General features: G+C 42.3%; 2 protein-coding genes across 3 annotated transcripts in view; one reads left to right on the plus strand and one right to left on the minus strand.

Annotated features, from left to right (window-relative positions):
• LOC118003565 (tropomodulin-3-like) overlaps positions 1-10,349 on the plus strand; it is a 68,999-nt gene extending 58,650 nt beyond the window's left edge. Inside the window, exons 8-10 of the mRNA XM_034994613.1 lie at positions 1,585-1,728; positions 2,662-2,806; positions 6,420-10,349. Coding sequence (XP_034850504.1) covers positions 1,585-1,728; positions 2,662-2,806; positions 6,420-6,454 — 324 coding nt within the window. The 3' untranslated portion in view covers positions 6,455-10,349. The remainder of the gene's footprint in view (positions 1-1,584; positions 1,729-2,661; positions 2,807-6,419) is intronic.
• Positions 10,350-10,712: 363 nt separating this feature from the next.
• Positions 10,713-27,125, minus strand: LOC118003388 (RNA polymerase-associated protein LEO1-like). Of its 2 annotated transcripts, XM_034994385.1 has the most exons (8): positions 25,137-27,125; positions 23,797-23,942; positions 22,610-22,694; positions 21,388-21,482; positions 20,745-20,879; positions 18,442-18,577; positions 17,370-17,529; positions 10,713-12,173 (listed from the first exon to the last, which is right to left on the minus strand). In XM_034994385.1, exons 1-8 carry the CDS (start codon positions 25,215-25,217, stop codon positions 12,118-12,120), a joined length of 894 nt encoding a protein of 297 aa, XP_034850276.1. In that variant the 5' UTR covers positions 25,218-27,125; the 3' UTR covers positions 10,713-12,117. The 2 variants fall into 2 exon arrangements, with proteins under 2 accessions (XP_034850276.1, XP_034850275.1); XM_034994384.1 differs by lacking the exon at positions 10,713-12,173 and having other exon boundaries at positions 16,861-17,529.
• Positions 27,126-27,856: the final 731 nt, after the last annotated feature.

The following is a 27,856-nucleotide window of genomic DNA, read 5'->3' on the forward strand; positions in this document are numbered from 1 at the left end:
TGGGTATTAAGGAGGGCACGTACTGCATGGAGCACTGGGTGTTATACGAAAACAATGGATCATGGATTACCACATCAAAAACCAATGATGTATTTTATGGTGACTAACATAATAAATTTTAAAAAATAAATAAACATCAGGTATATGGTTACCTAAATCTGTGAACAATGCAGTAATTGTATTTCTGTGTTAGTCTGCTCTCTAGGGTATTGACTTTACATGTTAAAATGCTGGGCCACTTGGAATAAGTTAAAATCAATTAATAAAATTACCTTCTCAAGACAAAAAAAAAAAAACAAAAAACTTGTTTAGTTACCTCATTCCTATACTCAGAATCCTCCAGCAGCTCCCCGTCTGACTAATAATAAAAATCAATCTTTCAGTGGTCTTATAATCCTTTACTTGTCCCCCCTTTTTTTTTTCTTTTTAATACTTATTTGAGAGAGAGGAGGGGACAGAAGGAGAGGGAAAGAGAGAATCTCAAGCAGACTCCCCTGCTGGGCATGGAGCCTGATGCGGGGCTTGATCTCATGACCCCGAGATCAGACCCGAGCTGAAACCAAGAGTCAGATGCTCAACCAGCTGTGCCCTCCAGGCTCCATTACTTGCCCTTCCTTTCTTTCGTTCTACTTCCTCAGACGTGCCATGCATGCCCCTAACGCAGGGCCTTCCTCCTTGTTTCTCTTGCCTAGAAGTTTCTCCCTAAAGATATTTCACATCGTTTTATGTCACCAATGAGGCATTGCTCCATTGTGACCTTCCTGGTGAGGCCTTTCCTGACCACCCCTGACCCCAGCACTCTCCGTCTACCCTATTTTCTTCCTTTATAGCTCTTTTTTTTACCATCTCCTCACTAAAATGTAAGTTCCGTCAGGCAGGAATTTGTATGTTTTATTTCTAAATCTACAGAGCAGTACTTAATCAAATAATCGACCACCAGTAATGTTTGAAGAAACGTATATACAGATAGATGAATAAGGGATTTGTTTCACGTAGCTGATTGTCACTAATGAAAAGTACACATGTATAGATATGTGTCCCAAGTTCTAGTTCTAGTATCTCTGCCCTCTCTTGCCTTTTCTTTTAACTTGACTTTAAGTTCTGGTAATCTGTTAGCATTTCTGGCCGCCTGCCGTAGGCATCCCTTCCCATCTTGGCCTTGAAAATCAGTCCATAATTTATCTTCATTTTGGCTACACAGTAACCCAGCTGCAGTAGGACCCAAGTAAGAAAAGGTGTTCCAAAGGGACCTTGATGAAGTTAGTCCTGCACAGGAATGGAGAGAAAGTGTAAGAGACCCAGGAGTAAGGAGGAGGAGTAGGGTATGAGTGAACGTAACAGTGTGAATAGCAGCAGAGAATGTTACCAACAGAGGATTACATGTGACAAATCTCAATACCATGACAGGGGATGTGTGAAAAATAGAGAGATGTAAGGCCTGGGAGGTGGTGTGTCAAGCTAAAACAATATAATGAGAAGCATCAGAGCAGTTCTGCTAATTATTGTATTTGTTTATGGCAGGTAGAATATGTGATAGGTACTGTCAGTTTTTATCTCTAAATATGTATTTTTTAAAATTTCTAGGCTTTTGCAGATATGCTGAAAGTGAACAAAACTTTGAAGAGCTTAAATATGGAGTCCAACTTTATTACAGGAGCTGGGATTCTAACACTGATTGATGCTCTGAGAGATAATGAAAGCCTGGCGGAGCTCAAGATTGACAATCAGGTCAGTGTTCTACAGCAGTAAGTGAGGAAGCCACAGCCCACTCCGCCGTGGGGAGGCTGTGAACTCCAGAGGCAGGTGGGAGGGGCTTTGGGGAGCCTTTTGGGAAGGTGGTGGCCTGAAAGGAGATGAGGACATGTGAAGTGTCCAGAATATTAACTTAATATTTTGAGTCTGGGTTTGAGCGTATTCATAGAGTTGTGCAGCCATGGCCACTAATTCTAGAACATTTTCATCACCCCTCCCACCAGCCCTGGCAACCACTTACCTACTTTCTGTCTCTACACATTTGCCTGTAAATGGAACGATATAATATGTGGTCTTTTGTGTCTACCTTCTTTCACTTAGCAAAATATTCTGTAGGTTCATCCATGCTGTAATATATATCTGTAGTTACTCTTTTTTTATGGCTGAATAATCTATTACATGTGGGTTGTTTCTACTTTTTGAGTATTAGGAGTAACACTGATATGAACATTCATATACAAGTTTTTATATGAATGTAGATTTTCATTTCTCATGGGTATATACCTAGGAGCGAAATTGCAAGGTCATGTGGTAACTCTGTGTTTAACTTTCTGAGGAATGGCCAAGTTGTTTTCCACAGCAGCTGCACCATTTTACATTTGTACCAGCGTGTGTGAGCTTCCCAATTTTTCCACATTCTGGCCCAAAACTTGTTATTGTCTTTTTGATTATAATCATCTTATAATAATGGGTATGAAGTGGTATCTCCTTGTGGTAATCCAGTTTTTTGATGTCTGTATGAACATATACTGAGCTTCGAAATTTTGTCTCTCTTATGTATGTATGTTGTAAGAAGTGGGAAAATTTAAAAAGACCAGCAGAATCAGCATTTACCTGAATGTCTTAGTCTTAACTTACCTTGAAAGTATTTTGATCTAGTTTATTAATACTGTTCTTTAATTATTCCAGAGGCAGCAGTTGGGGACAGCTGTAGAATTGGAAATGGCCAAGATGCTTGAGGAAAATACAAACATCCTTAAATTTGGATATCAGTTTACACAGCAGGGACCCCGAACCAGGGCAGCTAACGCTATAACAAAAAACAATGATTTAGGTAAGGCATATGCATTTCAAATCAAATTTCTGAATTGTATCATTAAACTAATGTATTAGAGGGATTTTTTTTTTTTTTTTTTTTTTTACAATAGATTTCAACACAGATTTTTGGGCCTTTATTTTTAAAATCTGTACGGTCCTTTTTATGTTGATTGAATTAGAGTTCAGTTTAAGCGCAGTTGTAGTGATTACTGGGTTCCTGGGGGAAATCTTCCTGTCACAAACATTTCACAGCTTTAAGCGAACAGTTTTCTACCAGAAACGTAATATAAATGCTTCCTGGAACAAAAATTTTGTTCTCAGTTACAAGTCTCCTCTTGGAGCTAGTAAAGATTTCAACATTTCAGGAAAGTTTTTTACCCTTTTTATCAAATAGGCCTAGATAGAAATTCATTTTTACATGATATAATATGGATTATAGTTTTGATCCAAGTTGTATAGCATATGACACGTAAGTGTCCGCTGTCCTTTCCGGCCTCCCTGACCCAGCTATTACTGGGCAGCTCGTCTTCTCGCTGCACACATCGGTCAAGGTCAGAGGTTGCCCATTTTTTCCTGGTTCCTCCTGAAAATACTGCTGAAACTTGTGCTTGTTTGAAATAAGTTTTCCAGCCAAGGCTGAATTAAAGAATATGATGCTTGTCATTTTGTTTCTACTTGTTTCCGATAATTGACTCTTCTTTTAAGTTTGGTGTTTGTCATTGAAATATTTTTAAAGATGTGTTTAGACAGGAATTAAAATAAGACTTCTTAAAGGGAGTAACACTTCAAAGTGATGCAGTTCTTTTAAGCTTCAGCCATATTTGAGTTTGCATTCTTTAAAGGTTTCTAAAGCAGAAAAGTTACAGCTTCCTTCCCTCAACCCAAATTACTGTGAAGAGTATTAGTTCAAATCCTTTGTCTGTCCTTTGTTTCCCAGAGAAGATTTTAGCCTCCTGCATTTTAGAAAATTGGTGTGTTCGGTGTAGTGTTGATTCTCAGTGTAATTTGCAAAGTCATGCTAATTACATCGAGAAGGAACAGTATACCAAAAGATGAGATAACACATGAAAAGTACTTCCTGGGCTGCTTTATGTTGACACTGTGCTGCTGAGTAGGTGTCCATGGCCACGTGTGGTAGAGGATGAGGAGGCCACGTTGAAGGTGTGGTCTGACGTGAAGCCGAAGTGAGAGAAAGCAAAAGCTTTCTGTGGGTACCTCTGGAGACCTCCACCTCATCGTGCTCTTTCATCCTGAGCCAAGCCAGAGTTTCAGACATGAAATGAGAGGGGAAGTGCACGGATAGAAGCCCACATTTGGGATCCAGCTAGTTGTTTATATGCTGAGGACAGCTTGCAGATTGTGAAAAGGGACTCATTGCAGGCTGCTGCCTCCAGAGTAAACTCGCAATAAGTACTTGCTGCTGGCAGCTAACACAATGAAAAAGTGATGTCAGCAGATTAAAAGGCAGTGCTGGTAGAAGGCACTAAAATGAGATGGGAAGAAACTTAGTTCCTTTGGATTTGTTTGTGGGAGGCATCTGAGAGCCATTATTGGCCACTGAATGCATGATTAAGATGATACTTAAAAAAAACTATTTTTTATTCTTCTAGAGATCAGATGTGAGGTTAGAACTTACTTGCAATTGATCATAAAGTATTGAGAACTTCTATTAGTGGAGTGGGTTTTGGAAAGAAATTGCCAAAGAATTATTAATAGGTGGGGTGTCTGGGGGGCTCAGTCAGTTAAGTGTCTGCCTTCGCCTCGGGTCATGGTTCCAGGGTCCTGGGATCGAGCCCCGCATCGGGCTCCTTGCTCAGTGGGGAGTCTGCTTCTCCCTCTGCCTGCCGCTCCCCCTGCTCATGCTCTCTCTCGCTCTGACAATACATAAAATCTTTAGAAAAATGAATTGTTAATAGGGCCAAATTTATGAGCCTCTCATCTAGCAGCTGAACCAAGGAACTGCTGGTAGCAAGTAGGCACTGAGTGAGGAAGAAGAGTCCGACCTGGCTCTTGGCCCCGTCTTCTGCTGTGTGTGCTCCCAGCACCCTCTGCCCAACGTGTCAGTCTCGGCGCACAGGTCAAGGCGACAGTCGTCACGACCCTGTGTTCATACCGGCAGTCTGACAGGGAGCCGCCAGAAAGACCTCACAGATCAAAACTCGAAACATAGAATCTCCGGGGCATCTAGTTTTCCTTCACCTCGCACCTGGGGCCGTATCAGATCTTCAGGGTTGATTCTGGTGTCTTACCTCTCATTGTTCCCGTTCCTGGAGACAGTCCTACCTACCGCCGTCTCTCAGCTGTGACCAGCAGGGAGCGTCCATGGCGCACACGCACTATTGGCTTGAACTCGGGACTCTCCTGTTACTGTCCCCACGCCAGCTGACCCCATCATTTCCAGCCCTTTTTGTCTGCTCTCTTCTGGCACAGACCTCCTTTACATGTGGTTTTTATGACATGCGTTTTAACACCTGAAATGGTCTGCCAGTAACCTCCAAACCCTGCTGCAGTTTAGCGTTCTCTTGGAAATGTTCTCCCCTAAGGGGTTAATCTGGTCTTTCAAGAAAGTATTTCCGTATTTTTCGGAGATCTGTATATATGAATAAGGTTTGTATTTGAGGACTCAAGTCTCTACTTGATTTTTTTCCCTCAGTATTTCAGTAAACACGCAAGACTTGTTTTCGTTAACATGGACTAAAATCAGAGTGAAGGTGGTACTTAATTAGCTAAGTATAAAAATGCTCATGGGAGCCTGATACTTCAGTTCTCCTGGTTTTTGCTCTCTAGCTAGCACCCAGCCAACGGCTGCCCAAGCTTTTAGGCACATCACTCAAATGTCTGCTCGAAGACCCCATCCTGCCGTCACTGAGTACAGCCTACCGATTTGAGGTCACCAGTCTGCAAAGCGGCTGGGGGCTCCTGAGACCTCTGCACCTTTCTTTTGCTCCATCCACTGAACTAGTTGCCTGAGCAGTTTGGTGGCCAGAGTCTATTATGGCCACCAGGTAGGACCTTCCCGCCTGACTAGGGTCTGAGGAGTCCGTTCCTTTGTATTTTGTTTTTTTGTTAGAGCCTGGTTCACTTTGTAGGAGACACTAGAAGGAGAATTTGGAAAGCAGTAGCAAGTCATTTACCTCTAAAATGACAAAAATGTTTTTGTTACGTTCTTTCACAAACGAAGGAAGTGGGTTGTGGTGCCTCGTCAGAAGAGCATACAAATCGTTACTTTTAATACTTTCTAATCCCAGCTGTTGGAATGTGACTTCAAGATTTAACACAGTAATTTATAAGGCACTGTCAGAACAGGTGTCAATTTTTTTAATAACAAATGAGACGGGTGCAGCGACGTGAAGGTGGATACAGAGCAGTTTAGATTTCTCCCGCTCCTGTGGGAGCTCATGTGAGCTGAGGACACGTGGTTCGCATTTCGAAGCCCCTCAGTTCTCAACAAGTAAATGGCAATGATGAAGGATGCAAGTTTTTTATTTTAATGGCCCTTTGAACAACAAATGGACATTTCATTTCTGCACAACTCTAACAGATCATACAGAAACTTGTTCCTTACTAGGAAGTTAACATTGTACAAAGTAACCAAGATTTCTAATACGCTTTCTTTTTTTTTCTCACAGTTCGCAAAAGACGAGTTGAAGGAGACCACCAGTAAGTCCACCAAGATCCAATCTTTGGGAGACTTGAAGGGTTCACCAAGAGCTCATGGTGGTGATGTCAGATGTAACATTTTCCTGGGTAGAAGGGAAAAGACTGGAAATCTTTTTTTTTTTTAAACTACATGTATCTTTTTTCTAGTTTACGTTAACAGTTTCAAACTGTAAAATCAATAGTAGGTGGTATTTTGTATTTTATAACATTTTTTCTTTCTGCTAAAATCAATTTTAATTTAGCTTAATTAAATGGTTTGTGATGAGCCATGAGTTAAAAAGTACAATTGTGAAAGAAGTTTAGGAAATCATTTATGTAAAATACTATGAACATTTTAAGGATCAATCTTTTTTAAATCAAAAAGGGACCTGACTGATATGAGAATTGCTGTTGCACCTGTTAGGTACAAGACCCTCATCAGAGCTTTCTTTCCTTATCCCGTTGCATGGAGTCCTTGCCGTGTTTTAGAATACATAAACTTGGCAAGAGTGTGCTTTCCGTTTCTATCAAGAAAGCAAAATGCCAAAATTTTAAAACCGATGACTCAAGATCTGGTCCTCTGTTCAGGAGTACCAGCCCATCTCTGGGAGAGAGAAAGGGGCCTCCTGCACATTCCAGGTCACCACACTTGTCTGATGGGTGTGAGTTGGCAACACCTAGACTTGTTTAAACAAAGTCGTCGGCTTGGCCAGGTTCTGTACTTTGTTTAAAAGTATAGTTATGTCTAAATTCATTATAGTTTTTTATTTTAATTGGGCATTATTAAATTTTTGTGAAAGCTCGTAGTAAAAAGCATCTAAGTAGGCAAGCTGTTTTCTTCCCTGTAAAAGCCATAGGGCCAACTCTTACTTTAGATAATAAGAAAAAAGAAGGCTGTTACTAAACACGTGAAATCAAAGATCATAAACGTGGTGGAATTTGAGCCTGAGGCACATGCAGACGGTCATTGAAACTGATGATTACTGTAAAGTAAATGAGCACCTGGCCTGGGTATGAATTAGCTGTGTGCACGCAGAGTTGCATAGATGGTCGTGACCCAGCGCTCGCTACGAACTGTCCGACCAGTAAGGAAAACTGTCCTTTGTAAATCTAATGTTTATTACGTTTCCTTTCGTCTTACACTTTTTTGTCCACGTTGTGTAAAAGTAATCTCTCTCGTGAGAAAAAGGTCTTCCTGCTGCTGATGCTCACAGTATTCACATGAACACGCGAACAGTGTGCCCCAGGGAAGGCTGCCTCCAGCCTGGATCGGACCTGGACTCCGGCCCGGTTTCGGGGCAGCCCCTGGAGAAGATGGCGGAGACCATCCCGACCTCCAGCGTTCAGGCCTGGCTGGATGATTTACAGGGAATAAAGGAAAGAATCCCACTTAAGAGTAGGGGAGAGGTCTGTTGATCTTTTTGAAATCGAATTACAAAGTGTCCCTCCTTTGGCTTGGGCTGGACAGTTTACTCAGTGAGCCACGGAGCATCTTGTGCGCTCTGGTGATAAGCCTTCTCAACAGGCGAAAGCTTCCCTTGTAAGAACGGGTGGTCTTTATTTTTTCGGAGTCAGTATCGGTGTTTCAAGGGGGCCAAAGATTGACTTTGCACTATTCCCTTTCAGTTAGAGACCACGGATACTTTTTTTTTTTCCTAAGTTAGCAAGTGTTTCTATCTTCTTTTCATATACAACTTTGGAAATCTACTTGATTTGAGAGACTGCTCACTTGCTGCAGGGTGGGGAGTGAGTGTGCAGCATGTCTTTAAGGGTCCCCATCACCAACAGCAAGGCTTCCTTGCTTGCACTGTCCTGTAAGTTTTCTTTTTTTAATATAGGTAGGTGGGGCCCTACCCAGTATGTGTATCGTACTCATGGGTAGTATCTTTTTCATTTATGACTTACTGAAGTATGAAGAAGTGTTTTGCTTGTATCATTCCAGTTCTGAGCTATGACAGTTATATAATTGAAGGAAACATTTTTTCATAAATACCTTTAAAGATGACCATCCAATTGAATACAGAAAATCAATTATAATTACAAGGGAGAAAACTGATGTTTACTTTGATCTTTAAAGTTCTGGCACCTCTTAACCTTTTAGTAACTTACGGTATTTCTCTATAGCTTTAAAACGTTATAATACATTAGGGATCTGAAATAGTTTTGATTTTTAAACCAAAGATTTTCTAAGGCCTTAAAACATTCTGTAGGCTAACCAATTTAAACTTACCTGGTTATCTAATCAAAGAATATTCTTTGCATTTTTAAATTGCTGTTTTTAAAAATCTTTTAATTTCCCATTTTGTAAAATTTTACATTCATATTTGAAGTTGATTTTGCAGGTATGTCTACATGAAATTATACGTATTGAAAAAAGCAATATTAATACTGATATTATTAAAATGGATTTTGGTGCTATAAACTTGTAGCTTAAATCTAGTAGAAGTCTTAAGTATAGGTGAAATACATTTCGTAAGGGTGCCTGTCATTTAGAAGACCAAATAAACATTTTGCGTTTAAAAAAGCTAGCAGATTGTTAGAGATTTCAAGGAGAATTATCTCACTTATTAAATTGCAAATTCCTGTTATTTGAATGAAGTAACCCACATACTCATCTTGTGCAATAGGTACACTCTGGAAAAGTTACATGTAAATAGAACTTTGTAAATTGTTTTTCCTTTGACAGTGTCTGATGTATTTTCACTTATAAAGAGGATTCCATGGTATAATAAAAATTATAAAAGAAAAATGTTTTGATAAAATGTTAGTCATGTTCTGTTCGTACAGTATATTTAATCCTTGCTGCCATTAAAATAAGATGAGAAGATTCATGAGATTGCATAAATTCTGCTAGTTTTGGTTCTGTGCTCGCAGGGCATGTCTCCCTGGCCCTTACGGAGTCGGGAAGCACAGGCCCCTTCCCGCAAACCAGAGGGTGGGTCGTTCTCCGGTGGGCCCAGCAGCTTCCTTCCTCTGCGAGTTCAGTCCTGTCCTTTCGCCCCTTCACTCTTTTAAAAAAATGTTTTTCTAATATTATTGATATAATTAACATATAACTTTGTATTAAAGGTAGACAACATGATGTGACATACATATATATCATGAAATATCTACCCTGAGTTATCCGTCAGCTCACACAAAAACAATGATTTTTCCTTGTGGTGAGAACTTTTAGGATCTACTCTCTTAGCAACTTTCAGATATGTAATACAGTATTCTTAACTACAATCACCATGCTGTCCCCAGGATTTATTCATCTTCTAACAGGAAGTTTGTAGCTTTGACCACCTTCACCTGTGTCCTCCACTCTCCACCCCTACCTCTGGTAACCACCTGGCTATTCTGTTCCTGAGATCAGTGTTTTTAGATAGATAGTCCTATAAATGAGATCATACAGTATTGGTCTTTCTCTGGCTTAGTTCACTTAGCATAATGCCCCTACGGCCACTTAACTTGTGCATAGTATTAGCTGAACACAAGGCACCCACGGAAACCAAACACACGGATGTACCAGAACCACTATTATTGCCCTTGGACAAGGGTGTGAGTTCCTGGGTCTAACCATCTATCGAACTGTCTTCTGTCCACTCTCACTGAACATTCATGTTTCTAGATCATTCTCACCGTAAGACTTGCTTACCAAAGAAATGCTTCACTATTTTTGAGAAAATGTTTTTATAAGCAAAGATTTTTATATTTTTATGTCGTTTTTATTTGGTCATTCTTCTATTCAACATGAGACTTCAGCTCCATAAGTCTGATACTCAAGTATTACTAATTAATATTAAATATACTTAAATATTGTATTATTAAACTTGATTCGTAATAGTGAAGTTTCTTTTGAAGACTATGTACTATGGGCATTTAGAACTTACCACGTCATACTGAGGTAATTTCAATAAAGTTTATCAAATATTCTATAGACTTGGACTTTTTGAAATATCCGTTTAGTTCTTATGTTCTAAACTTATATCTTACATACCCCTTCGGAACGAGCTTATTTCCTATAGTTACTCTATCCCAGTCTATTACATTAAGCCATATAAAATTGTCACTACTTGACCATTTTTACCCATAAAAATAGTAATTTCACATGGTTGAAATACCGTCGGTTCTTGGTCTGGTCTGGCCATAAAGGTGAATTGACAAATGTGAAGAAACAGAATCCTGTGGACCTGATGGGAGCCAATCCTAATAAACGAGAGATGATTTTTACAGCAATTCAAAGACATCTCTTACCAGTCACCCAAATCCACCAAGCAAAAGAGAAAATCTGTGAGATGTGTTCTAATGGGTTTGAGGAAGCTTTTAGGGATAAGTGTCAAATAATTTAAAAATTTCACAGTTCTGAAACGTAGGGGAATGAAGACCTTCCCGTTGCATCTTTAATGTTGGCCGGCCTTCCAAGGACGGCTGTTGGGCTTACTTTCTCCTGCAAGAGGTCTGGATGCCTGTCTTCCTTGGAAGGAAGGAGGCTAGGCACCTCCAGCTCCTGTGAGTCTGCGTGGCCCTGAGGAGACAATGTTCTCATGCCCAGCACGGTGGCCCCTGCTCTTCTAGGGACCAAATAATGAGGGTGGCCGACCATATGTGGGTCCAAAATCACGAAACATCTTTTGTCCTTTAAACGTGAAGCTTTCCAGGGCGCCTGGGTGGCTTGGTCGGTTAACTGTCTGCCTTTGGCTCAAGTCATGATCCTGGGGTCCTGGGATCGAGTCCCCGCTCAGTAGGGAGCCTGCTTCTCCCTCTCTCTGCCTGCCACTCCCCCGCTTGTGCCCTCCCCGCTTCTCTCTCTCTCTGCCAAATAAATGAATAAAATCTTTTTAAAATGCTTATTTTTTTACTTGGGAGGAAAAAGCTTTGGATAGAAGTCTTTTAAATATATTTTTAAAGATTTTATGTATTTTAGAGAGCACGCTAGCAGGAGGGAGGGGCAGAGGGAGGGAGAGTCGCAAGCAGACCCCGCGCTGAGGGCAGAGCCCAATGTGGGGCTCGACCCCACAACCATGCCCATGGAAATAAATGACAAAGCACAGATGGGCCCCAAACCCAGCTTAGCAGGACAGGAGGACATCCCCGAAGAGGCGATACCTGACCTGAACAGAAGCCCACCTCTGGGCCCAGCCAGGAGGATGAGATGGAGCAGCGCAGCCAAAATGCACAAAAACCTAAGACCCAGAGCAGTTACCAAAATAAGCTTCTTGTCAGGGAAAAATAGATTTTCTAAAGTCACAGACTCTTGCTTCTGAACATTTTTTATTCACAACTAGGATTATGCAAAAGCGACTCAACTCATCATTTCAGTCAAGTCATGTCCTCATTGCTTTAAAACAAACTGTTGAAAACAATATACAGCTGACTCTTGAGTAATGGGGTTAGGAGCGCCAATTCCCTGCACAGTTGAAAATCTATCACTTTTGCCTCCCCAGAAACTTAACTACTAATAGTTTACTGCTGACCAGAAGCCTTACTGATAACAAACTGTTGACTAATACCTGTTTTGCTTGTTAAATGTATATAATAAAGCTACAGAAAATTTATTAAGAAAACCATAAGGAAGAGAAAATACATTTACAGCACTGTACCATATTTATCAAAAAAAAAAAGGCTGTAAGTGGACCCATCTAGTTCAAACCTGTGTTCCTCAAGAGTCAGTACAATGTATACAATGAAGGCACATTTCATACTTCAGTCGTTTTCTTCCTCTTCACGCCCCGCTTTCCTCTTTCCGGAGGCCTCACCTCCTGAACAGATAAAAGAGATAAGATGTATCAAACGTTTCTAGAAATTTTGTCTACATTTGTTCTGAGCTATCCTCAACAAAATACTAGCAAACCAAATCCAACAATTATTATATATATTTTGGGGGGGGGGTTCCAGTAATTTTTTTTTTAATTTTTTTATCCAACAATATATATATATTTTTAAAGATTTTATTTATTTATTTGAGACAGAGAGAATGAGAGACAGAGAGCATGAGAGGGAGGAGGGTCAGAGGGAGAAGCAGACTGCCTGCCGAGCAGGGAGCCCGATGCGGGACTCGATCCCGGGACTCCACGATCATGACCTGAGCCGAAGGCAGTCGCTTAACCAACTGAGCCACCCAGGCGCCCATTATCCAACAATATATTTTAAGAAATCATTCACCAACTGATCAAGTGGAATTTATTCCTGGGTTGCAAGGGTGGTTCAATATTTGCAAGTCAATCGGGACACCTGGGTGGCTCAGTTGGTTAAGCATCTGCCTTTCGCTCAGTCCTGGGATCAAGTCCCGCGTCAGGCTCCCTGCTCAGCTGGGAGTCTGCTTCACCCTCTGCCTCTCCCCACTGCTTGTGCTCTGTCAAATAAATAAAATCTTTAAAAAATATATTTGCAAGTCAATCAATGTGATACATCAGTAAGAGAAAGGATAAGAATCATATGATTGTTTCAGTTAACACAGAAAAAGCATTTGACAAAGTACAACATCCACTCATGATAAAAACCAACAATAAGTTTAGAGGGAACATACCTCAATGTAATAAAGGCCACCTATGAAAAACTCACAGCTAACATCATCATCCTCAATGGGGAAAAACTCAGAGCTTTTCCCCTAAGGTCAGGAACAAGACAAGGATGGCCACTCTCACCACTTTTATTCAACATAATACTGGAAGTGCTAGCCTCAGCAGTTAGACAACAAAAAGAAAGAAAAGGCATTCAAATCAGTAAAGATGAAGTATTAACTGTCACTATTTGCAGATGACATGATACTGTACGTAGAAAACCCAAGACTCCAAAAAACTGCTAGAACTGATACACAAATTCAGTAAAGTTGCAGGATCCAAAATCAATATACAGAAATCTGTTGCATTTCTCTACACCAATAATGAAGCAGCAGAAAGAGAAATTAAGAAAATCTCATTTACAGTTGCACCCAAAATAATAAGATACCTAGGAATAAACCTAGCCAAAGAGGTAAAAAAAAAAAAAAAAAAACAACTCAACTCTGAAAACTATAAAACACTGATGAAAGTGAAGAGGTCACAAAGAAAGGGAAAGCCATTCCATGCTCATGGGTTGGAAGAACAAATAATATTAAAATGTGTATACTATCCAAAGCATTCTACACTTTTAATGCAATCCTTATCAAAATACCAACAGCATTTTTCACAGAATTAGAACAAACATTCCTAAAATTTGTATGGAACCACAAAAGACCCTGAATAGCCAAAGCAATCTTGAAAAAGAAAAGCTGGAAGCATCAGAATTCTGGACTTCCAAGTTCTATTACAAAGCTGCAGCAATCTGAAGAGTATGGTACTGGCACAAAAACAGACACACAGATCAACAGAATAAAAACCCAGAAATAAACCCACAACTACATGGTTAATTAATCTTCGGCAAAGCAGTAAAGAATATCCAATGGGATAAAGTCTCTTCAACAAACGCTGTTGGGAAACCTGGACAGCTACATGCAAAAGAATGAAACGACCACTTTCTAAATTCAAAATGGATTAAAGACCTAAATATGAGATGTGAAACCATAAAAATCCTAGATGAAAGCACAGGCAGTAACTTCGACATTGGCCATAGCAATTTTTTTTTTTTTTAGATAGGTCCCCTGAGGCAAGGGAAACAAAAGCAAAAATGAACTATTGGAACTTCATCAAAATAAAAAGCTTCTGCACAGCAAAGGAACAACAAAACTAAAAGGCAACCTACTAAATGGGATAAGCTATTTGCAAATGACATAGCTGATAAAGGGTTAGTATCCAAAATACATAAAGAACTCGTACAACTCAGCATCTAAAAACCAAATAAACCAATTAAAAAATGGGCAGAAGATATGAACAGACACTTCTCCAAAAAAGACATCCAGACAGCCAACAGACACATGAAAACATGCTCATCAGCACTCCTCATCAGGGAAATGCAAGTCAAAACTCCAACGAGCTATCACTTCACACCTGTCAGAATGGCTAAAATCAAAAAACACAACAAACAAGTGTTGGTGAGGATGTGGAGAAAAAGGAACCCTGTTGCACTGGTGGTGGGAATGCAAACTGGTGCAGCCACTCTGGAAAACGTATGGAGGTTCCTCAAAAAGTTAAAAACAGAACTACCCTGTGATCCAGCAATCGCACTACCAGGTATTTACCCAAAGAATACAAAAACACTAATTCAAAGGGATACATGCATCCCTATGTTTATAGCAGCACTATCTACAAGAGCCAAATTATGGAAAGAGCCCAAGTGTCCATCGCTAGATGAATGGATAAAGAAGATGTGGTATATATACACTGGAGTATTACTCAGCTGTAAAAATGAATGAAATCTTGCTATTTGTAATGATGTGGATGGAGCTAGAGAGTATAATGCTAAGTGAAATAAGTCACAGTAAGACAAATACCTTAGGATTTCATTCATGTAAAATTTAAGAAACAAAAAAAAATGAACAAAGGGAAAAAAATAAACCAAAAAACAGATTCTCAACCTTAGAGAACAAACTGATGGTTACCAGAGGGGACGGGGGGGTGACAGGTGATGGGGATTAAGGAGGGCACTTGTGATGAGCACCGGGTGTTGCATGGAAGTTTGAATCACTATATTGCACACCTGAGACTAATACAGCACTGTATGTTAACTAACTGGAATTAAAATTAAAACTTAAAAAAAAATTAAATAAAGTGGTTCTGAGCTGATGGGGGAGCCAGCCCTTCACATCAGAAGGCTACCCCCCAGGAGCAACCCATGTCCACAGACACTGTCTCTAGCCGGTCAGGTCCCACGAACCTGGGCTTCCCTGGGCAGCAGTCAGGGCAGAAGAGACGCTTCCTCCTCACTCTATACTGACTGACATTGCAATCATATTACTTGAAATACATTCCCCTGCTTCCTCACTATTTCACTTTTTTAATCTAGAATTCAGTATTTTAAAGCCTGTGGGTTTTTAAAAAGGACTGCTTGCATTTTATGTGCTTTCTCAGTATACTTTTGAAGTTTTATTTTATTTTTTTTTAAGATTTTATTTAGGGGTGCGTGGGTGGCTCAGTTGGTTAAGCATCTGTCTTTGGCTCAGGTCATTATCCTGGGGTCCTGGGATCGAGTCCTGCATCGGGCTCCCTGCTTAGCAGGGAGCCTGTTTCTCCCTCTCACTCTGCTGCTCCCCCTGCTTGTTCTCTCTCTCGCTCTAATAAAAAAAATATTTTTTAAAAATAAAGATTTTATTTATTTTAGAAAGAGAGCGAGCAAGGGGGGGGCGGGGAGAGAATCTCAAGCAGACTCCACACTGAGTATGGAGCCCTACTTGGGGCTCAGTCTCACAACCCTGAGATCACGACCTGAGCCGAAATCAAGAGTCAGATGCTCAACCAACTGAGCTACCCAGGCACCCCTAAAGTTTTAAATATATATGTATATATATATATTTTAAAGATTTTGTTTATATATTTTTATATGAAAAATGAATGCCTCCCTTAGGTGACTCGTGCTTAACTGACATGCTTAACATTTCTGTTACTGTGATGTTACTGTTACCAATCTGTGACTCTAAACCTAGAGTAAAGCATATTAAACATTCAGAAAACAGTGAATCAATTAAATGGTGTGTGGGCAATAATATAGTGATTCCCTGTATATTTAAGACTTACAATGTATTTGTACTTACGACATAAGTGAAAAAGGAGATAATTAAAGGGAAAGTATTTTAGTAATGTGAAAATGGAATAACCCTCAATTACTATTACACCCAAACAATAAAGACGGCCGGTTACCACGAGGACCACGGTACGCCCCTTGCTCTACCACACTGAATTACTTTCGGGCGTGGTGGTGCCTCAGGGCCCCGCACGTTTTCTCACAGGCCTTTCCATCCTCCTTGGACGCCCTCCAGGCCCGTGTGCCCTGCAAGCTAACACTTTCTTCCACACCCAGCGAGAGGTCTCCTCTGAGCAGCCTTCCAACACCCGCCGGGGCACAGGGGTCAGACCCTCCTCTGGCCGCTCCCGCTCCTGTCACTGCATTTACCTCACTGACCTCCAGTGAAGCCTACAGACATCTGTCTGTGCTCCTGGGCTGGGAGCTACTCTTCAGTCCAGGAGTTGGCTCCTGGGTTCAGAACAAGCCCCTCAGAGTTGAATAAATTTGGTTCTACCTCATCACTGGTAAGTTCCCTTGCTCTTGGTAATCTTTAAGCCTTTTCTTCTGATCCCTCATCGTTGTCTGAAGAATAGATTCTGGCTCGTTCCTCTGAAAGCAAAGGAACTTCAGACATGGGACTGACCCTCAAAGATGAAGACCTGTTTATTCCCGAGTTTTTCTCCTGAATGTTGTTGCTTCCCACTGTACATTATCCCTTCAGGAGCCAACAACATTTTTAAAGTTTTTTTTTTTTTTTTTAACGATTTTATTAATTAATTTATTTGAGAGAGGGAGGGAGAAAGAGGAAGAGCACCATGGGAGAGTGAGGGGAGAAGCAGACTCCCACAGGACTCGATCCCCAGGACCCTGGGATCATGACCTGGGATGAAGGCAGAGGCTTAACTGACAAACCCACCCAGGCATCCCAACATTTTTAAAGTTTTGATGAGAAGGTATATATAACTGTCAGACATGCTGAAATGACTTCGATTTGAGAGGTTTTGTTCTGAAAGCGTCATCACTTTTGAACACCCAAGAGGTTTTATGCACACATTAAAAACTACAAAGTTTAAATACTGGGTCAACTACATAAGCAGGCAAACTGCTCATTACCACATTTTCCTCCATAAGGACATAAATTATTTAATTGATTTTATCTGGGGGGGTGCCTTATTTTCCCAGCTAAGCTTTTCTGTGGGAAAGTGGCCCCAACAAAAATAGTAAAAATAAAAGGCCTTCGTACTGTTGCCCTAAGTAAATCACAGCAGGGCAAGCCTCTGCAGCCCTCAGATGAGATGTGACCTCCATGCCCAACTCACCTTGGAGCTCCCCTTGGTAATGGTTTTTAATGGCTTCGGCGTCTTCCTCCTCCTCGTGGACACTGTTACGGTCCTGGTAGGGGACACTCAGCCCCTGCTGGTTCTGCTTCTCCCATGGACGGGATGTCTCATGAGTAGAAGCCCTCAAACGTTCTTCTTTCTGTAAAGAAGGAAATCAACTTTTTAACTGAAAAAATGAACTACCTTTGTGCCCACTTGAACCTACATGTACTACATTTCTTGTCTTCAGAGAACAGTTCTCCCCGTTCCACACCTGTTATCACACACAGCGATCACTTTGTGCAGTTTAGTCCTAAGGCGTGAAGGCAACACAGGGTGAAGGGGCAGAAGACTCCCTCGCGCCAACCGCCCCATCAGAACGGACACAGACATGGCCTTGGGAGCTGCATGTGGCCGTCCCCCGTGCGGCCAGCCAGAGCCCAGAGAGCAGCAACCAGCCTGAGGAACCTCGGCCATGCCCGGTGGACACCTGAGGGAGGCTGTGTCTGCTAAGCCCTGAGACAGACACCCGGCTTGCTCGGGTTCCACCGAACTATAGTGGTGCCCAGAGGTTCCTATCTGGGCCCCTCCCCCCAGAGAGCTTCCCCAGAGCTCCCGATGACAGGATGGGGAGGCGCTGGTAGGGGAGGTTCCCTGAGCCCCAGAGCAGAACAGTCACGCCCTTCCTCCGCCTGCCAATCCACACACTGGTGTTCACAAGGCAGAGCTGGTGTCGAGGGAGTTAGGAATGTCTTTTTGACCTTCCTAGCCATTTCCTATCCGGCTAACAAAGTTTTATGATATCTGTCAAAGGTTACATTTTCTAAATTATCAGATTTCCCCTGAAATCTCATAAACTGAAGAGAGAGCACAGGAGTGTCTGGTTTGCTGTATCTCACCAGCGGTCACTGACATCACTATGGTTCACCACACGCTTGGGTTTGAGCTGGCTCCCTGATAAATCACAACAAGAAATAAATTGGTTGTGGCGATACAAAATTATGAATTAGTATTCTGAGAAGTACAGCTCTTAATACCCCCAAAATCCTGGGATAAAGCTTAGCCGACGCACCTTCATCATTTCAGTGCGCTGGCACTCAGGATCACGCCCAGCCATCGGTAAGATTCTAATCCTCTGTGTCTTTGAGCATCTCTTATCAAGTGGCAGGGTCATCTTCCTGTGTGTGGCAGAGTCTGTAGAGTGAGGTCTGCTGGGAGACAGACAAGATGGCTCGCTGTAGACTACGGACAGGGAGAGGCGATTACCTCAACAGCACAGACAGCTGCGGACAGTGGCCACTTCCCCTTCAGTGGATGAGGGAGGCCGGGCCGCGGGTCCTGGCGCTCTGAGCGTCCTCACTCTAGCAGGCAGCAAGGTCAAGGGCTTTTCCAAAGACGCACCCCCCCCCGGACCATCAGAGAGAAAAGAAGGGATGGGAGATCTCGGTTCTGTGAGGGTGAGGCAGAGGCCAGAAGCCATGATTCAAGAACTATAGAGGCGTCCCTCCATCTGCAAATGACTAGAGGGAAGGTCAAGGCAAGGAGGCCTCAGGACAGCGCAGGGCAGTAGCAGCTAGAATGGGAGTCCCTGGGCCAGAATGCAGTACATTCCTGACTGGACGGAGGCATGTTTTCAGTACATCAGAAAGAAGAAAGGGAGATCCTTAGGAGAACGTCTCTGAGACTGGAGAGAGATGGGATGTAAGGAATGTGGGACTCAGAGCACAGTGGAAAAAAAGGACGCCGTGGAATCGTCTGTCTCTTACACCACCATTCGAGAAAGCTCAGGAAGAGGCCGGATTTGAACAGCATTTATTATGCCAGGTCTCTGCACTGCATGATCTCTTATGTATTATTTGACTTAACTGACACACATCCCTGTGAAGTAGGTATTATCTCCATTTTATAGATAAGGAAACTAAAAATTAGTGAGAATGTGGGGCACTGGGCTGACTCAGTCAGTTAAGCGTCCAACTCTTGGATTTCAGCTCAGGTCATGATCTCAGGGTCGTGACATCGAACCCCGCTTCGGGCTCTGTGCTGAGCGTGGAGCCTGCTTAAGATTCTCTCTCTCCCTCTGCTCCTCCCCACAAGTCACACACACTTTCTCCCTCTAAATAAATAAAATAAAAATTTAAAAAATAAAAGTGAGATTGAGACTCTCCTTCAAGCTTAGACAGAAGTGAGACACAACCTCAAAGCTGTCTGTCCTTAAAAAGGAGTAACAGGGCGCCTAGGTGGCTCAGTCGTTAAGCGTCTGCCTTCGGCTCAGGTTGTGATCCCGGGGTCCTGGGATCGAGTCCCGCATTCGGGCTCCCTGCTCAGTGGGGAGTCTGCTTCTCCCTCTCCCACTCCCCCTGCTTGTGTTCCCTCTCTCCTGTCTCTCTCTCTCTCTGTCAAATAAATAAATAAAATCTTAAAAAAAATAAAAAAGGATTAACAGATTTATTGAGCGTAATTTACATACCATAAAATTCAGTCATTTTAATATACAATTAAGCAATTTTTTAAAATTATAAAGTTGTGTGACCATTATTACAATCTGATTTTATTTATTAATAAAGATTTTATTTATTTATTTGAGAGAGAGAGAGATAAACAGAATACAAGTGGGGGTGGGGAGGAGCAGAGGCAGAGGGAGAAGAAGCAGGCTCCCCGCCTAGCAGGGAGCCCGATGAGGGGCTCGATCCCAGGACCCCGGGATCATGACCTGAGCCGAAGGCAGATGCTTAACCAACTGAGCCACCCTGGCACTCCTATACTCTGATTTTAGAACATTTCCATGACCTCAAAAAGAAACCTTGTGCACACCATTAGTCTGCTAAGTGCCCACTTTGAGGAGAGCCGCATGAAGGATAACAGCCTGGTGTCCTTAGAGGGAAGGTGTGCAAAGGAGCAGAGCGAGTGGCATCCAGCGAAGAGGTGGCAGCGTCGGTATGAAGCACGGGTCTGCCTGGGGTCAGGCCGCAGCCCCTCCCGTCATCTAGCCCTTTCCTCTACTGGCTGCACACGCCAATAACATGCTCGTGCTCGGCCGGCCTCCCAGCTAAACTCCACTGAAGGGAAAGGATACCGGCCGGCTGAGCGGCAAAGACCAGTCTTCTAGGCCTCCTACCAGGTGCACTGACCAATGTGAATCCATTCACTGGTCTTCTGGTTTATACAGTGTCGCAGGTTGGTTTTGACAGCATGAACTGGCTCCCTGAGAAACAGCAATTTGTAGTAAAAGTGAAAAAATAGCATGGGAACCAGACCGCATCCCTGGTGAGCTGCACCGTGAAATCATGTCAGTCAGGGCTGAGTCAGGCTTTCTGCACAACTCTCTGCTTGCTGCTCTTTAACTACCAGTAACAACATGTCGCGATGAACAGTTACCTGAAGGTGAGTTTGGATTTAAAGACAGCTTGTCCCCGTAGACCAGTGTCTTCTCGAACGAACAGGTGGCTGTGATTGCCCTGCATTGGGGCTTTGTAGACATCAAACACTTCACTGCCTAGATGCAGGGAAAGGCTGCAAACGAGAAAGTGTTCAGTACTGGGGTGGACATTCAACAAATCCCACAGTTTCCATTCTCCCCTATCGGCTTTACTTAAAACACTGTGGAACTGTGTCCTGAATTCATGAGAAAAACAGAGGCACTGTAAATAAGGTATTCCCTTTTAAAGCAAAAGGTGCTAAAATTCATCCTTCCTTTAACTTGAAATCTAATTGTTTTGTCATTCTCCCAATCTCTACCACTTCATTAGTAAGATAAAAACAATTTTTTCCCAAAATACCAGTGTATACTGCCCAATAGTACCTCATACATGTGAGCTAGCCTTAGGCTTTCCCCCAGAGACGGCAGCTACCATGAATCTGATCACATCCTGGGCCCACTTCTAAAGTGTCCTCCCAGAGGCCTAGATTTCGTTAACTCTTTAATGAAAGATGGCCCCAAAGTAAGGTCCTGCACAGAGAACCCCGTTCCTCCCAGGTACCCCTCTGGGTTTCAAGTGCCCTCCGGGCATTATGGGCTCACCTCCCATCTGACCACTTGACCACCCGAGCATTGCTTTCCTTAATTTCATTTCCTTCCTCGTCCCGGCGTTTCCTCCATCTTATCGTATTTTCTACCTGGTTCAAAACACAAAGGCATTAGGAAACCAATGTAACTAAACTGCATGTTCTTTTTTCTCCAATGACTTATAATCACTTATAATCACGTGCCAAGAATTCGTATGTAGTGGTAAAGGAAGCTCACAAAAGAACTAGCCCACCAGGCAACACTGAAACCCTCCCACTACAAATACCTAGAGGTACTGGTTAAACCAACCATTTTGTTAAAAGCTTTCCTAAGCTCTAGTTCACAGCAGTGGAAGCAGAAGCTAAGTATGATGCAGGATGGAGACATTATCACACACACTAGGATCTCCAAAGAAGAGAGGATGAGGCTCTGGGTCCACAGGCGTTAGGCAGTTAAAATGGAGACCTCTGCCTACCGCACGTCCGCGGGAAGGGCTATGAACCCAATGCAGGAGGGACTAAGCCTGACCTAGTAAGACAGGGAAGCTCTGGGCATTAAGTTAAAAATAAAAAGATAAAAGAATATACAATTAAGAAATCAACAACAATTTAAACTTGAGACTTCCACTTTGCTCTGTTTTTCAGTTCAAATGTGTCCTACCCATGTAGTAGGGAACTCCAAATCACAAAGGTAGCCTAAAAATTGGTTCTGCCCCAGCAGAAGCTCATCCCCAACCCCAAGCAAGAAGACAACAGCCCTGTGAGAGCACAGGCATGTCCTGCCATCCCAGGTCTTCTTGAGAGGAACTGCCTGAAGACAAGGCCTCTCTTTGTACATAGTCTGAATTCCATAAAGAGCCTGAGAGTTATCTCTTGTGGGAAGTTGTGAGGATCTACCCGCTATAAAATGTAGAGGCAGCTCCCTATACCTAACTATATTTATCCTAAAGGAAGTAGCTAACAATTTTCAAGAATTTGTATTGTTACTTCCATTGAAAAATTACAACTGGGAGAAAGAAGTTAGAAAAGTGACAATTACAGGGATTAAAAAAAGGGTATGTAACCTCTCCCCTAAAAATATTCTGAAAAGACATTTCAGTCCTTGTTCTAAAGTTATTTATTGACTGAAGAGTAAACATAAAAGATCATTTCATAATCTCAAGTCTCAAGTCATTATCTCTGTTTTACTTAACAAAATACTTCAAAAGAAAAAGAAAAAATCAAGTATAGAATGGTACCTTTAATCTTAACCTGGTTCTATCTTCCTCGTCAAGCACTTTCTCACCTTCAAATTCATCTTCGTAATACTGAGGATCGAAAGGTCTAAAAATCGTTTTTTAATCTCATGTTAGCCATATTTAGTAATGAATATTATTAATGCTTATAAAACAATCATCTTTATAACATGTACCAATGTTAAAAGTCACAGTAGACAAATAACTTCACGTAAAATTTAAAGAAAGTATGCAAACTAGTGTAGTTTCTTGAAATTTGATTTTAAAACATTATCTGAAAAAAAATCCAAGTGTGACTAATAATTCAAAGTCTTGTTTGAAGAAATATGTCTTCTAAAATATAAACAAGACAATGGTCTATCTTTTTTTTTTTAAGAAAAGTATCCTGTTTAATTACACAAGAGCTTATACTCATGAACCTTCATGAAAAATACCCATCAATATTATTTTGTTCTCCAAAATCATTGTCTTTTCTAGCCAGTGGCTTTTGCACTGAACATTTATGATTTCTCTAGCAAACTTTCTCAATCTCATTTTCTGATTTTTCAGCTTTACACTAGTGAAAAACACCTCCGTCAACTCTCATGTCTGTTATATTTATAACTGCCAAATGCTAGAAGAATCATTCACATTAAAATTCTCACACAAGGGGCACCTGGGTGTCTGAGTCAGCTGGTTAAGCATCTGCCTTCAGCTCCCATCCTGATCCCAGAGTCCCGGGATCAAGTCCCGCATCAGGCTGCCCACTCAGCAGGGAGTCTGCTTCGCCCTCTGACCCTCCCCGCTCTCATGCACTCTCTCTCTAATAAATAAATAAAACCTTTAGAGACACCTGCGTGGCTCAGTGGGTTAAGTGTCTGCCTTCGGTCATGATCCTCAGGTCCTGGGATCGAGTCCCGCATTGGGCTCCCTGCTCAACAGGGAGCCTGCTTCTCCCTCTCCTGCTCCCCCTGCTTGTAGGCTCGCTCTCTGACAAATAAATAAAATCTTAAAATAAAAATCTTTAAAAATAAAATTCTCACACCAGTAACTCATCATTTTTTACCACAGCACATCCTAAATTTACTTTTCCAGAGGTATATGAGGAATCTCCTATCTTTATAATTAGCCAACTCATGATAAGAAAAACATTTACATTCCACACATTTTAATTTAGTATCTTGAAAAAAAACTTTAATCAGTCCTCTTACTTGGGTTCTATGCTGAGAAATTTAGGTAGTTTAACAAAGTACAATTCATTTCCTAAATCAGAGTTGATACTGGGCATTTCTACTTCTATTCTGGTTTCAGAAATCGGCTCTTCCTCCTGTTGGTCCTGAGGCACTCCATGTTCATCCTAAGAGAGGAATCAGGATGTGAGAGCTTGAAGGGAAATTAAAGATGCTCTAGCTCTTCTAGAGTACTAGGAGATACAGGTGTGACCGAAAATAAATTCAGACACCATTTTCGGAACAAAACAGCAACCCCTCCAGGCCTCTCCCTAAAATTTCATCCTCTCCCCCAAAACTACCACCATGGGAAAAAAGATCTGTTAGCCTGCATTACCAGAAAAAATATTTATTTTGTCAACATACCTGGTTTGCATAAGACATTAAATGACAGAACTGTGAAAATGTACAACCCCACAGTACTAAGTAACTATTAAAATCGGAGAAGAAAGTCAAATAGCACATGCTTTCTGGCACAGGTTTGCATTAAGAAAAATCAGGGGCACCTGGGTGGCTCAGTCGGTTAAGCATCTGCCTTTGGCTCAGGTCATGACCCCAGGGTCCTGGGATTGAGTCCTGCATCTCGGGAGCCAGTGGGGAGCCTGCTTCTCCCTCTGCCTGCCCCTCCCCCTGCTTGTGTTTTCTCTCTCTCTCTCACACACAAATAAGTAAATAAAATCTTTAAAAAAGAAAGAAAGAAAGACTTAAATCAAGGGGTGCCTGGGTGGCTCAGTCGGTTAAGTGTCTGCCTTTGGCTCAGGTCATGACCCCAGGGTCCTGGGATTGAGCCCGAATCGGGTTCCCTGCTCAGCGGGGAGTCTGCTTCTTCCTCTCCTCCCTGCTCATGCCCTCTCTATCTCTTTGTCTCGCTCTCAAATAAATAAAATCTTTAAAAAGAAAAGAAAAACTTAAATCAAAGGTTTTCAATTACGAGTCCTCACAGTTTAGCCCCTAAAGTTTGACATCACCTCATTCTGAGCAGTTTCTTCTGTGCCCTCAATATCCACAGTTCCCAACATAGCTGAGAAAGTCACCCATTCCTCAGATGTTTCAGACCGCTACTCAATTATCAATGTCCTCTCTCCATAGGAGTCAGACCCCTCAGCCTTTGAAACTTTTTTAGCCTGGTGATGGGTATTAAGGAGGGCACGTACTGCATGGAGCACTGGGTGTTATATGAAAACAATGGATCGTGGATCACCACATCAAAAACCAGTGATGTACCATATGGTGACTAACATAACATAATAAAATTTAAAAAACAACAACTTTCTTTTTAACTTCGAACACTGGGACCCGTTGAGGTTAGTGATTGTACTTACAGCAGGCTGCCCTGGAATAGTTTGTTCACTGTCCCCATCGCTCTCTGAAGAAATGTCATCTATGTCTCCAAACAGATCCATGAAGCCTGGGAGGAAATATACAGTATTAATTTCTCTCAGTGAGTTTCTTCCCACAGTTCTTAGCCCTTCACTTCAACATTTTCCCAAGACTCAGAAACCACACCTCCACTAAGCCAACCTTGAACTCGCTCCCTGAGCCTAGCCCCCTGAAGCATGAGAAGCATCTATGGAGAAGGAAGGTGGCCAAGTTGGTTGCTGGGAGGCAAAGCTGCCGTGATAGCCAGTGTTCAGCGTAGTTCCTGGTGGTTCCTGCCTCTGGTATTCCTGCCCCTGCAGTGTCCTCCAACACGTGTCATGGTTGGTCTATGTGATCAATAGAATACAACCTCACTTCCAAGGCTAGGCCATGACACTGGCTTTTCTGCCTCACTCTTTCTCTCCTTAGGCCGCTTGCCCTGAAGAAGCCAGTTGCCAAGACGTGAAGACACTCAAACTGCTCTGGAGAGGCTCATGTGGCAACTAACTGAGGCATCCTGCCAAGGGCACGTGAGTGAGCCATCTTGGAAAGAGATCCTTCAGTCCCAGGCAAGCCTGTAGATAATGCATTCTTAGCCAACATCTTGACTGCAGCCTCATCAAAAGACCCTGAGCCACAACTACCCTGCTAAGCCAATCATGACCCTCAGAAATTGTGGAATATTAAATGTTAGTTGTTCTCATCTAGACTTCTCGGGAGAAGCTGAGTAGCTGGAGAAGGTGTACCTGGAGAAGTAACTGGAGAAGGTGAGGGGTGGTATGCAGGTAACACAAGATTACGTTTAATGCCCTCTTATCTCCCTAAGCCTTTGGATTCCCTCCCCATAATGCCAGGGAAGCACTGAGTTTGTTGTAGCTAACCAACCCCGGAGCCATGTCCTGCTCTATGTGCTAACACATCAGATCCTGAATATGTAAGTGCACCCAAACCAGTCAGTTTGGCCCAAGCTAGTGTTATAGTCTGTCCTTCATCTCACATTCTTAAAATATATTTCCATACATATTCCCTAGGCTTCTCCCTATATCAGCAAAACCTTGTAGTTCTTTTGGGGTATAAGCTATTTCTTCTTCAGTTGGGAGTTTGTGCTTTCTTTGTCAGAGTAAGAAAAGATCCTAGTGATGGGTCAACTGGTAACAAGTGGGTCAGACAGCACGCAGTTAGCTAAGTCTTGAGGGGTATGGAAACTGTCCCAGGTGAGGTTATTACAGTGTTTTCAAGCAAGGAAAGACCAGTTTCCCCAGACACAGGGAAGCAAACTGCTTCTCACAGACAAGGAAGAGTGACTAGGAAATTGAATTTTTCTGTTTCATCTGAGTCCAAACAATGTCCTGTCACATGAGAGACTTCAAGAGGCTGTGAATTCAACTAATGTTGCAATTCTGCAACCGCAAAAGTGAATGTTTAATATTCAGCTACCTCAGTCCTCTGACTGCGAGATAGGAGATTCTTTTAGGGCTGTTAGGAAAGCTCACTGGTTCTCCGACCCTGACCGGAGCTGAATGTTTAAAGACCTAAGCTTGTAATATTCTTCCGTAAGTGCTCCAGGGCACTCGGAAGTAACCACCCCACACCGTAGTCTGCGTAATCATCACTACTGCCTAACAAGCGTGGCAGCCACCTGAGCCCTCAACCAGAGGGGATACTCTGATTCATCATGCCACCACACCGTGCATTACCAGCATCCCATTTCACTGGTGAGGAGCTCAGACCTGCATTCAAACCCAAACTAACCCACAAATCACATCTTCGAGGATTTGTCTCCTGAACTACCCAGTCAGGTCCAAGTTGGGGAACAGAAAATATATCAGCTGTCTATACGGATAGAATTTAATTAAATTTTTTTTACTCAGGTTTCTACCCCCTTAGAAATGAGGGAACAACGGGAAGAGGTGGAATTATTAAACTTAAAAACTTATAGTATGGAGCTGAAATTCATACCTGAGGAAGAGAAGTATCCAGCTGGCACTGTTGGGGGGGGGGGGGGGGGGGGGGGAAAATACAATGAAGCTGACTCTCCAAGCTTTGGTAAAGCTGCAAATTGGATGAGCTGCTGCAGGAAGGAACCGCCTCTGCTGAGGTGAAGGTGTTTGTGGACCCCCTTAGAAAAACTGCAAGTTGACAGGAAGCTTCCAGAAAGTTCCATGAATAAACAGGAAGGAGCAATCTCTTCTTTGTTATTCAGTCTTCCAGTCTCCCTCCAGCGCCCCCTAACAGGGGGCAGCTGGCAAAGATGAAATGTGCTTGCAGAATCTTGGCCCCAGCATCACTGAGCTTGGTATAAAAGGGTGGGTTTGGAGATGAAAGGATAAGAGCTTAATTGTGGATACACGTGTCTACTAGTTAAAAAAACAGAAACAAAGTATATTACCTTAAAAAGGACAGCCAGCACGAAGGCTCTTAAAAGCCAGGCATAGGAGTTTCAACAATTTGATAAGCCAAGAAACCGCAAGAGACTAAAGGTTTTGGTGTTAGGGAAGTGGCACATTAAAAAAAAAAAAAAGCAAAGGGACATTGGTGATTTAGGACCTTCTTTTTCAATGTCACTTTTCTTTCTCTATAGTTAGGTTTCAGGTAAGTCTCCCACAGCCAGCACTCCCAGACTGTACCAACAGCATTAGAAAGAAAGTAGGGTAGAATCCATTCATAAGGGAAAGATTAGTAT

The sequence above is a fragment of the Mirounga leonina genome, unplaced genomic scaffold (genome assembly GCF_011800145.1).
Source record: "Mirounga leonina isolate KUSES-001 unplaced genomic scaffold, KU_Mleo_1.0 Mir_91, whole genome shotgun sequence".
NCBI lineage: Eukaryota > Metazoa > Chordata > Mammalia > Carnivora > Phocidae > Mirounga > Mirounga leonina.